This window comes from Abramis brama (genome assembly GCF_963993115.1).
Source record: "Abramis brama genome assembly, chromosome: 11".
Classification (NCBI taxonomy): domain Eukaryota; kingdom Metazoa; phylum Chordata; class Actinopteri; order Cypriniformes; family Leuciscidae; genus Abramis; species Abramis brama.
The window spans coordinates 41410959-41423458 of NC_139973.1; the positions used below are offsets into that span (position 1 = coordinate 41410959).

General features: G+C 37.2%; 2 protein-coding genes across 6 annotated transcripts in view; both read left to right on the forward strand.

Annotated features, from left to right (window-relative positions):
- The window catches only part of LOC311092667 (interleukin-2 receptor subunit beta), a 26144-nt gene extending 22833 nt beyond the window's left edge, over nt 1-3311 (forward strand). For 2 of the 4 annotated variants that reach the window (XR_014608280.1, XR_014608281.1), the window contains 2 exons: nt 1480-2645; nt 2707-3311. Coding sequence is in view for 2 of the 4 variants with exons in the window: in XM_084129579.1 (XP_083985705.1) it covers nt 1480-2118 (639 nt within the window). In the remaining 2 variants the exon portion in view is untranslated. Of the gene's footprint in view, nt 1-1479 lie in introns of all 4 variants that reach the window. The other 2 variants (XM_084129579.1, XM_084129578.1) reach the window with 1 other exon arrangement.
- A 705-nt stretch (nt 3312-4016) lies between these two features.
- tmprss6 (transmembrane serine protease 6) overlaps nt 4017-12500 on the forward strand; it is an 18859-nt gene continuing 10375 nt past the window's right edge. The window contains exons 1-9 of one of the 2 annotated variants that reach the window (XM_084129738.1): nt 4017-4212; nt 4320-4446; nt 5965-6107; nt 7366-7433; nt 7507-7688; nt 7783-7824; nt 9035-9239; nt 9971-10107; nt 11512-11624. In XM_084129738.1, the coding sequence (XP_083985864.1) occupies nt 4153-4212; nt 4320-4446; nt 5965-6107; nt 7366-7433; nt 7507-7688; nt 7783-7824; nt 9035-9239; nt 9971-10107; nt 11512-11624 (1077 nt within the window). In that variant the 5' untranslated portion in view covers nt 4017-4152. The remainder of the gene's footprint in view (nt 4213-4319; nt 4447-5964; nt 6108-7365; nt 7434-7506; nt 7689-7782; nt 7825-9034; nt 9240-9970; nt 10108-11511; nt 11625-12500) is intronic. The other variant, XM_084129739.1, reaches the window with a different exon arrangement.

Consider the following 12500-nt stretch of genomic DNA (forward strand, 5'->3'; position numbering starts at 1 on the left):
ATGATGATTTGATGCTCAAGAAACATTTATGATTATTATCAGTGTTGAAAACAGTCGTGTACAGATTTTTTTTCAAAATTCATCAAAAAAGAACAGCATTTATTTAAAATAGAATATTTTCTAACATTATAAATGTCTTTACTGTGACTTTTGATCAGTTTAACTCATCCTTGATGAATAAAAGTATTTATTTATTTTATTTCTTTCCCCCCCAAAAAAAAATTCTTACTGACCCGAAACTTTTGAACGGTAGTGTTTAATGTTACAAAAGCTTCTATTTTAAATAAATGCTGTTCTTTTGAACTTTCTATTCATCAAAGCATCATGAAATAAAAATGTAAATAACTGTTTTCAACATTGATAATAATCATAAATGTTTCTTGATCCTCAAATCATCATATTAGAGTGATTTCTGAAGGATCATGTGACACTGAAGACTGGAGTAATGATGATAAATTCAGCTTTGATCACAGGAATAAATTACACTTTACTATATATTCACAGAAAACAGCTGTTTAAAATTGGAATAATATTTCACAATATTACTGTTTTTGTTTGTATTTTTAATCAAATAAATGCAGCCTTGGTGAGCAGAAGAGACTTCTTTTAAAAACATAAAAAATCTGACTGACCCCAAACTTCTGAACAGTAGTGTATATAAATAAACTAAATTAATAACTTTTTTACATCAAAATGAAACATCAATGAACTTATTTATATATATATATATATAAGACGCTATTTTCTTCCAGATCTGCTGTACTGCAGATACACACTTTAGGGGCTTTCGCACCGGGTAGTTCTAGGAACTATCAGTCCTGTCTAATACGTTATTTATAGAGCTGTTATACATAGAGAGACAGTGATGAAGAGTTATTAGCGTATGCCGTGTGTTGCTGAGCAGAAATACATAATCATGTTTCTCTCGGCCCCTCAAAGCTGCGTTGGGTTTTCTCCTCAGCGTAAAGATTAAGAGGCTCATCTATCACAGTTTTCCATGTTCGGAGAGTTAGTTTGTGGAGTATATATATAGGCTATAATCTGTGTGTTTACACAGCCTTCTTTTAATAATGGCGGATGCTGGTGTTTTGTGTGCGTTCGGCCAATCAGAGAACACTAACGTCACGTTCGGCCAATCAGAGAACACTAACGTCGCGTTCGGCCAATCAGCCAACACTAACGTCACTGTAGTTCCTATAGCGCTGGTTTAGACCGACTCTGAAGGAGGAGTAAATTAGTTCCTCCAAAAGGAGTTCCTTGTAACTAAAATAGTTCTTAGTCCTTGCGGTGCGAACACGCCACAATCCGTGTAGTTATACTTCCGCCACTAGTTCTGGGAACTATGAGAAGGTTCCTCCGGTGCGAAAGCCCCTTGTGTTGCATTATTGTCCTGTTATCAAGCTGCTTTAAAACAATCTGCATTGTAAAAAGCGCTACATAAATAAAGCTTGACTTCTGACGGCACGTTCTCTCCAACAGTCTTGGCTGGGGCCGCTTTTATCGCACGACAGCTTCATCAAAGTGGACACGGAGTGTGTGAGTCCCGTCGAGGTCATGAAGCAGCCGGGCGCCGGTGACTCCCGGAGCTCGCACAGAGACAGCGACGGCCTGCAGGACCGGTGGGAAGGAACCAGCAAATCCTCCAACTTCTCGAACTCCACCTACTTTCTGTCCCAGAGTTCGAAGGGGCCGATCGACACCCTGGAGCCCTGCTCGACGCACTCCTCCTACGGGCCAGCAGGGGGCGTCAGCGGGCCGGACCCGGTTCACGCTCGCATCACTCGCGACTCTCAAGAGAAGGAGCTTGAGCTCTCTGTGAAGACCCTGGAGAAGCTCCGGCAGGACACGCAGAGCCCAGATTCGGGTTTCGCGGGCGGGGGCGAGGACAGCATGGAGGAGTCGGACCTCCCCAGTCCTCTGGCTTTAAACCTGACCCGTCTCCTGCCTCGGGACCTGCCGGCGCCCCATCCCATCATGCACCCGCTCCTGGGCTTCGAGCACACGGCGGGTTTGAGCTGCGTGTTTCCAGGACTGTTGGACCTAGACCTTCAGAGCCCGTGTGGGATGATCGAGCCCTCTAGTGGCGATTACATGCCAGTGAAAAATGTGCAGAATTAACCTTGTTGTTTACAGACTGAAGAGTTTGTGAATGAGCTTGAGGTGCGGGTTAGCGTACGAACAGAAACGCTCAGGGCTTGACATTAAAGGTGATATGTTATTCCCCTTTTCACAAGATGTAATATAAATCAGTGGTGTCTGACCATATGATTTATTATAGCTTGTGGAACTGTGGGAAGCCACTAGCTACAGCGACTGGAGAGCGAACGAGTTAAAACGGTGCATATGTCAGTGCAACATACGATTACATTTTTTGTTCTGCCATCATCTACTCGCCTTCATAACTGAACACAGAAGATGTGTCTAGCTGCTCTTGTCCATTCAATGAACATAGCTGTAAAGATTTGTCATTGGCTTTGAAAGACTAGGATTATATGGACCTCTGCTATGATTCTTGTACAGTGTTTATTTTGCACTTTCATTGCGTGTAAAAGAGCAGCGTGAACATTCTGCTAAACATCTTCTTTTGTCTTCCAAATGAAGAAAGTATAAGTCATACAGGCTTGTAACGACATGACGGTGAATAAGTTGAACTCTTTCCCCGCCAGGGTTAAGAATATTGAAAACTTCCATCACTGGCGGGGAAAGAGTTAATTTTTTCCTGTCTCTTACTCATCATGAAGTCTTGATGTTTACCATGGTTTTCTGCCTGACTAATGAGTTAAAAAAGGAGACTGACATGATTGGATCTGCTTCGGTCTGCTCTCGTATCTACATGTGGAGTCACACCTGATTTCAATCCGTTTGTCACACTGACTGTGTGAACGCAAAACCAGATGAAGCAAAAAGTTTCCAGTTTCTTTCCACTAAGATTCAACCGTGCAGTTTACAATGTATGAACCTTTTAAAAACTAGCTTTTCAGAAAACTATTATGAGAGGATTTATTATATTTTACACCCTGTATGTTATTGTGATGTATTATTTTAATTTATAGGATGTTCACCAACAGTGACATTCATGCTAAAAAAAACTGAAAACACAAACCTAGAAGTAAAACTCTCTCTTGCGTGGCTTTACACAGTCATTTATCAGTGTTATTGTCCTTTTGTTAATTATGTTTTCAAATGCAATTTCATATTTACATGCATATTTTGAAAATGGCGCCTGCTATTTGGAGGAATGTAAGAGAAGTCGAGTGTAAGAACGACTTCAGTTTGCTGCTAATTAATATATTAAAACATTTATGCTCTGACTGGATGTGTGGATGTCTGGGTTTCTTTGATTGGATGTGAAAAGCTTTCTTGACTAATTACCAACTGAAATGACTTTTTACAGAGGTGATGTGAGAAGTTGGTGACTTTATATATATTAATGATTTCAGAATTTTCAGAAGTAAATAGTTTTTCATGGCAATGTATTGCTTAATTATCAATGGGACTAGTTTATGATGAAAATGCTAGTAATGGAAGAATATATATATATATAAAACAGTAGATGCTTAAGTACTCAAATAAACACATCAACCACAGAAAACAATTTTTTAAGTATTTTTCTTTCATCATGATGATATACTGTGATATTAATGGCTACATATTTTAAATGAAACAAAATGTAGAGGCTGCAACATTTGAACACATAATTTGTCATTGAATCTACTTCTGTCCAAAAAAATGCACTAATAAAACTGGGAAAGCCCGTATGTTGATCAAATCCCGGAGGAGCATCATCTGCACACAGGTGAGGTCCGACCTGATGACGTCACGCAGGTGCGTTGCGCAGGGAGCGCGCGTTGCTGGGCGGTGACTGTTTATCATAAGAGATCCGTTATTAATATTCTCACTTTACATAAACGCAGAATCTCAGCAGCAGACGCGTTTATATGAAAACTGTGGCTTTAGTGTCCACGCCCTGTCCTCAGATCAGCAGATCTACTTCACTATTGATCCGAAACGGACTTCGGACTGACAAACACAAGCGTTTCCCTCAGAACATGTGTGAAGAACCGAACATGTGTGGATTCTGAGTCGTGGAGAAGAACCAGCCGAATCAGGACTGACGGAACCGAAGATGGACCCGAGATAACGGCTCGGGCGATGATGGAGCTCGGAAACGGGTTCACAGCGGATCCGAATCAAGACTGCGACACCAACACTGTGAGAGAGCCGCATGTTCCCCTCAAATAACACACATAAAGGCATTGCACAACAAGAACTGAGAAGTTATTTGAGAAGAATATGTGAATATTCGTGTTTATACACAGGAATCGCGCGCCGATCCGGATCCGTCCCATAAAAGGAGGAGCTTCCCGAAATGGCTGATTGGCCTCATCTTCCTCATCATCATCTTCATCTCGGCTGGGTCTGCATGTGTTATCTGGTACTTTCTGGGTGAGGAAACAGTCACACATGCGTTCAGCACAATATAGCCTCATCTCTGCTGGAAAATGGGAATTTCCTGCTAAATGTGAACATGTTTAGAGAGGATTTTAGCACAGGATGATCATGCATCATGATTATTGCATTATTGCTTTAATCAAAACATTCTATGTGCATTTATTAATTTTTGACTAAATGACAGAGAAATGACAGAATCCCAGTCCTGCTGAATTACACTACATAATCATGTGAGTTATGTACAGACCTTTATTTGTCAGTTAAATGGTGTCAAAGATGGACCCACATTAGATGATTCTGCTCAGCAATCGGGTATGATAAATAATGAAATGTTCGATTTATTTTTCAAATGTGCATTAAATTCAGAGAATTAGTAATGAAAAAATCTATGGAAGCTTGTTTCTGTCACAGAATAAAAGATAAAAAAGGTAATTTTCAAGGCGAGTTTACATCTCACAATTCTGACTTTATAACATGCAATTGGGAGATATAAAGTAAGAATTGCATGATATAAAGTCAGAATTGCAAGATTTAAACATGCAGTTCTGAGAAAAAAAGTCAGCAATTGCAAAATTATGAGATATAAAAGTCAGAATTGTGAGATAAAAGGTGCAATTACCTTTTTCTTTATTTATATTCTGTGGTGGAAACAAGCTTCCATATTTTCCTGATGTGTTTACAGTGAGAAAACACAGATGAACAAGAGTGATGAAACGAGAGAAACAACTGTGTGTTATAAAGTCAGCAGCAGCTCATGCATTCACAGTGAACAAGGAACATTCTCAAAGTTATGAACAGTAACATTTATAGAACATTTGTTCAAATTTGTTCTCAAAATGTTAACATTATTCATAGTTTTATTTCTGAAATGTTTAGGGGCCGTTTACACTCCACTTCACCAGCTAATAACTCTTCGACAGCGATGCCATAGAAATATACAGAGCTACTGCAAAAACTGAAATTCAAAGACAAAATGATGACAAAAGATGGCTGTGCGCTTGTTTCTCTGGCGTATAACGTCTGTAGGCGAGTGTCTGCCCAGAATACAGCGGTTTCATCATTTTCGTCTGTACACGGAAAACGCAAAGGAAAAACCTTTCCATTTTTAGTACATGTTTGTCATGTAAACGAACCCTTAGTTGGACGTTCGTCTTACATTTTTTAAATGTTTCTACTTGTTTCAGAACGTTCAGAGAACATTCAAAAGTAACGTTCCATAATGTTTGAAGAATGATACAATGTAACATTCCCTTGCATAACCAAGAAAAAAAGTGTTTAGAACATTTAAATAACTGCACGTTTTTGAACATTCAGAAATAATATGTTTATAAGTTAATGGGAACATTAGCCAAACGTTCTTAAAACATATTTCGTTAGCTAGGGTCAGAGTGACAGGTGTCAATCAAAAACCACAGAAACATGAACACAAACTTACTGAGTGCTCTGAGTGAGTGTAACCTTTAGCCACCCGTCCCACGTTCTGTGTGTGTGTGTGTGTGTGTGTGTGTTTAGAGTACAGGGTCTGGGTGCTGGAGCCGCGGGTGATTCAACAGTACACGGCCAGTGTTTCCATACTGAATAAGAACTTCTCTGTGAGCCTGACCAATCACGAGAGCTCAGAGTTCAGAGCCGAGGCGACGTCTGTGCAGAACATGGTGAGGAAACATAGCCTGTGTGTGTGTGTGTGTGTGTGTGTGTGTGTGTGTGTGTGTGTGTGTGTGTCAAGACTGTGTTTGTAAGAGCTAGTAGCAGTTAGTCAAGAGGTAATCAGTTATTCAAATTCAGATTCAAATCAGACAAAACAGTTCAGACAGAAGGGGTCATCGGGTCATCGGGTCATCGGGTCATCGGATGCAGAAGTAAAGTTGAAAAAAAGCAGTTGCTTATGATCATTTAAAGAGACATGCACCGAAACAGGTCGCTGTGAACAGAGCTGTTTTTGAGGAGGTAAAACCGGTTTTACACAACCATTGAGGAATTTTTACCAAAGTATGTTACAAACTTTACATGAAGACCCTGAATAATCACATTTAAACCTAGATTTAAACTAGGTTTTACATCTGATATACACATTTAGATTAAATATGCCATTCTTATTAATGGAGTTAAGCACTTAAATTACATCAAATCATTACAGAGAAGTTACAACATTTTTTATATTCTAATAAATAGAAGTATTTGTAGTGTATGCAATGCTTTTGAACACTTTTCCTGAGGCAAGCTGTGTTTTAATGTTTGATTAGTGCATGATAATAGCAGAACTCATGATCTGAGAAAATATTTTAGCCCAAATAATGATCAATAATGTACAATAAGGCCTATCAGTTTCCATTAAAAATATAAAGCAATTAAAATTACTATTTGGCCAGTGGAAAAGATTGATAAAAACTTTCTCTGAAATGTATTTTATAGTATTTGATTTATTGATTCAAAAACAAGGCAAGGATAGGCTTCTAAATTATTTTTAGCAATGTAATGTGACGCACATCTGTATCTCATATTTTCCTAATGTCTTGTACAGTTAAACATGGTATCACGTGGATGAATATGCATATGCAAATGATATGCAAATGATGATATGCATATTAAAACAAGGCGTCGTACGCTCCAGATATGGTTATTCTGAGGTGGAGACGTATATGCGCACAGTCTTCTGCTGGCTGGGATTTATAAAGGGAATTTTGCACGTTTTTATAAGTCTGAATATTTTTGGCTTTCGGGCGCACGTACACTATAAGTAAGGATCCTACGCACGTTTTATAAATGAGACCCCTGATGACTTCTTGTAAGTCTAGTCAGAAATTCCATGCAAAATGTAGCTGGAAGCGGATCAACCAGCATGCTTTGGTCTGGTCAAGCTGAGCCTAGAACACGCAACACACTTATCGTCATTGTATCTTGACTCTTTGACAGGTTGAGAAGCTGGTGAAGTCCACAGATCTATCCAGATACTTCAACTCCACTGCGGTCTTCGCCTTTGGGTGAGGAAGCCGTCGCTGGTGTTTCATGAGCGATCTGTGCAGAACCGTCACGTGTCCTCTGGTGTTTCTGCAGGGAGGGCAGTGTTGTGGCTCACTTCTGGCTGCGCCTGTCGGTTCCCGTCAGTCGTGTGGAGGCGGTGAGCGTGGCGAGACTGAACGAGAGTGTGTTCAGAGAGCTCCAGCGCTTCACTGACGCTCAGCAGATCTGCAGATACGAGGGTTTCCAGCTGCTGATGTCCTCGCTCAGCATCACCGGTGACTCTCATCAGACCACACACGTGTCGTGACTTCTGCTGCTTTTCTGTTCACTTGGTTTTACTGCTTTGTGTTTTTTTTTTTTACTTTCCAGAAACCAGCCCCAAAGTTATAGATCTTTTTCAAGCCACTTTTGGTATGATTTTTTTCTTTTTTCTCTTTTTTGTTATATTTTGCTGTGAGATTTTTTTCCCCTATACAATCATTTTGAGGTTTTAATTCCCTTTCATGTGTTGTAAATCAGTTTTGAAATAATGCAGTGGCATCAACAAGTAATAATGCCTGAATATTATTCATTAGGTCTCTAAATATCAGATCAAGTGTCATTTTAAAGTTATAATTGCAAGAAATAAAGTAAAAATTGTGAGATAAGTAAAAATTGCGAGAAATAAAGTAAAAATCGAGAGATAAAAAGTCAGAATTGCAAGAAATAAAGTAAAAATCGAGAGATAAAAAGTCAGAATTGCAAGAGAAAAAGTCAGAATTGCAAGAAATAAAGTCAGAATTGCGAGAAATAAAGTCAGAATTGAGAGAAAGAAAGGTAGAATTGCAAGAAATAAAGTGAAAATTACGAGATAAAAAGTCAGAATTGTGAGAAATAAAAGTAAAGATTTCTGAAATAAAGTAAAAATTGCTAGATAAAAATTCAGAATTGCAAGAAATAAAGTAAAAATGGAGAGATAAGAAGTCAGTATTGAGAGAAATAAAGTAAAAGTTGCTAGATAAAAATTCAGAATTGCAAGAAATAAAGTCAAAATTGCAAGATAAAAATTCGCAATTACCTTATGTTTTATTCAATAAAGTAAAAATTGCTAGATAAAAATTCAGAATTGCAAGAAATAAAGTCAAAATTGCAAGATAAAAATTCGCAATTACCTTATGTTTTATTCAATAAAGTAAAAATTGATAGATAAAAATTCAGAATTGCAAGAAATAAAGTGGAAATTGAGAGATAAAAAGTCAGAATTGCAAGAAATAAAGTAAAAATTGCGAGATAAAAAGCCGCAATTACCTTATGTTTTATTCTGTGGCGGAAACAAGCTTCTAGAGTTACTACTATTAACTATAAGACTACTTAATATCTTGATGTCTTTGATTATTTCATTGTTTTTCCACTTTTGTGTTTTAAAAACTGTCTAGAGACTCATTTGTTCAGCTCAGATGAACCGTTGCTCTCACTGATCGTTTGTTCTGAAGAGTCTATAAATGTGTGTAATAGATGCACGAATGCCAGACATACTCAAGAAAATGAAAACGTCTCTCAAATTCTGAGCATATATTGAATAATATATTGAGTAGATGAACCCCTGTGAGACTCGTGTGTCCTGAAGTGTGGCTCCCCACAGACTGTTACCGCTACACGTCTCTGCTCTCCACGGAGCCCGTGCTGCTCGAGGGCCCGAACACTCAGAGGTCCTCGTGTCTGTGGCACCTCAGGGCCCCTGCGGGATCCCGGCTCGAGCTCCGGGTCGAGTGGCTCCTGGCCGAGTGTCGAGACCGGCTGATCATCTACGACTCCGTCACGCCGGCCGACTCTCGGCTCATCACCTCGTGAGACTCTCCTCTCTGCTTTAGATCATGCACTCACTGCTAAACTCAGTATTTTTGTCTCGTTTCCAGTCCAAATATCAAACAGTTCTTAAATCAAGATGAATTTACTAGATGAGTAAAATGCTATAAGATATTTTGTCTTGTTTTCTGGGGGAAAAAATAAAAATGAAGTGAGTTTTTGCTTAAAACAAGAACAATTTGCTGCCAGTGGGGTCAGAAAAATAAACTTAATTCAATCGGAAACAAGATTATTTTTCTGACCCCATTTCCAGATCATTTTTCTTGTTTTAAGCAAAAACTCACTTCATTCAGATTATTTCCCCCAGAAAACAAGACATAATATCTTATGGCATTTTACTCATCCAGTAAATTCATCTTGATTTCCTTTTTTTTTTTTTTTTTGATATTCGGACTGGAAACAAGACAGTGATGAAGTGTCAGCGGCACTGTCTCTGATGACTGTTACTGTACGGCGTGGTTAATCTCTCTCTCTCTCTCTCTCTCTCTCTCTCTCTCCCTCTCCCTCTCTCTCTCTCTCTCTCTCTATCTCCCTCCCTCTCTCTCTCTCTCTTTCTCTCTCTCTCCCTCTCTCTCCTCTCTCTCTCTCTCTCCTCTCTCTCTCTCTCTCTCTCTCCCTCTCTCTCCCTCCCTCTCTCTCTCTCTCTTTCTCTCTCTCTCTCTCTATCTCTCCTCTCTCTCTCTCCCCCCCCCTCTCTCTCTCTCTCTCTCAGCCTGTATGGATGCAGTCGGTATGAGCAGACGGTGCAGCTTCTGTCGTCTTCTGACTGGATGACGGTGGTTTGGAAACAGGGTCTGTACAATTACAAGGATCCGTTCTCTCTGAGCGCTCGGGCCTGGCCGGATCAGGGTAATCAATTTAATTCAACTCAAATACCAACTCAAAGCATGAAAACGACATAGAAAATAGTTTGAAACAGCTCAACAATTGTAGGGCCCTATGATTTCTGCGATGGGGAAAACGCGAGATGAAAAACTCAAAGGTCTTTGCAGCAACACGTCAAAATAAAAGTTCGGTTTAACTTGAAGAAATTGTGACATAAATATATTACTTTTGTACAGTTGAATTTAGCTACGTCTCAATGTAATTATAATACTTACACTAATGATAATAATCAATTATTAATAAAACTTTAAGGAATTTAAATGAAATTTTTTTAAGGAATAATCACAATTTATACACAAAAAAGTTTTAATTTGGACAGTTAAGCTCTTGTGTAGCACTTTATCAAAAAAGTTTAATTTCATATGATTAAAAGATAAATTAAGTTAATGTTTTATGCCTTCATTTGATTGTCAGAAAATGTTTAATACACAACACAGAATGTCTGGGAAAAAAACATTGAAATGAAAATAAATAAATAAATATAATTAATTGTTGTTCTTATGAACTTAATTAATTTGACACGCTTTTTGATTATTAAAATATAATTAAACTATTATAAGTGAAATAAATAAAATTGTAAAAAAAAATATTTCATAGTAATTGTATTATTTCATAGTAAACATGTAATTTTTGTTAAACTTTTAATACATTTTTGTTAAACTTTTAATACATTTTTGTTAAATTTGATAAATTTAATGATTTCAATTAATTAGACATGCTTTTTGATTACTAAAATTTTGTTTAACCATTTAAAAAAACTGAATCCAGAAAAATAAAAGAGAAAAAATGTGGAAAAAAATAAGAGAAAAAATAAATAAAACGTATTTCGTAGGGTCCTACAATTGTAATAGCATTTGAACAAGCAATATAGAAGGAAAAACATTATAAAAATAATAATATATAGATAATTAATGATTATTATGATACAGAAATCATGTAACTAATGAACTGAATAATTACAATTCAACATTGTATACAGTAGTGGCCAAAAGCGATGTGCGGAGGGGATATTTATTTTTATTTTTTTGTTTTTTTATATATGAGGGGCGAACAAAACACTAAACTTTGTCAAGTCATTTATCTGACAAAATTATTTGGCAAACTACAGCTATACAGGTTTTATTTTACTATGAATAAAATGCATACATAACAACAAAAAGCTGACAGGAAAAAACTTACATTGACTACAACATGATCAGTTATTAATATTTTATTGGTTCTCTCTTGATTTTGCATGTGTTTGACTTTTTTCTTACAGCGTACAATTGATGCTGATTTAATACGAGATTTCATTCAGTCCTTTTGGGTCTTTTGTCTGTTATTGTTGTTAAGCGACGCTGAGGTTGTGTTTGTCATGTTGTGTCACAGAATGTTCCTACAGTGTTGTGCTAGAGGAGAAACACGGCGTCCAGGGGATTTTACGGACCCCCTTCTACCCCAGTTATTACCCTCCCGACACCAACTGCACCTGGACCTTCACTGTAAGACTCTCTCCTTAGACAGTTCAGCTGCTGGAAATGTAAAAATGCAGGAAGTTTTCTGTGATGGGTAGGATTAGGGGATAGATGTCTATGGAACAACGTGTGTGTGTGTGTGTTCAGGTGCCATCGGTAGAAAAAGTCAGAATTGCGAGATAAAGGCAGATTTGCGAGAAAGTAAGTCAGAATTGCGAGAAATGCAGTAAAAATTGCAAGATTAAAAAGTCAGAATTGTGAGAAATAAAGTAAAAATTGCAATATAAAAGAAAAATTGCAAGATAAAAAGTCATAATTGAGAAAAATAAAGTCATAATTGAGAGAAATAAAGTAATAATTGCGAGAAATGCAGTAAAAATTGCAAGATAAAAAGTCAGAATTGCGAGAAATAAAGTCAGAATTGCGAGAAATGCAGTAAAAATTGCAAGATAAAAAGTCATAATTGAGAAAAATAGTCATAATTGAGAGAAATAAAGTCATAATTGAGAGAAATAAAGTCAGAATTGCGAGAAAGTAAGTCAGAATTGCGAGAAATGCAGTAAAAATTGCAAGATAAAAAGTCAGAATTGTGAGAAATAAAGTAAAAATTGCAATATAAAAAGAAAAATTGCAAGATGAAAAGTCATAATTGAGAAAAATAAAGTCATAATTGAGAGAAAGTAAAAATTGCAAGATGAAAAGTCATAATTGAGAAAAATAAAGTAATAATTGAGAGAAATAAAGTCAGAATTGCGAGAAATGCAGTAAAAATTGCAAGATAAAAAGAAAAATTGCAAGATAAAAAGTCATAACTGATAAAAATAATTGAGAAAAATAGTCATAATTGAGAGAAAGTAAAAATTGCAAGATAAAAAGTCATAATTGAGAAAAATAAAGTCATAA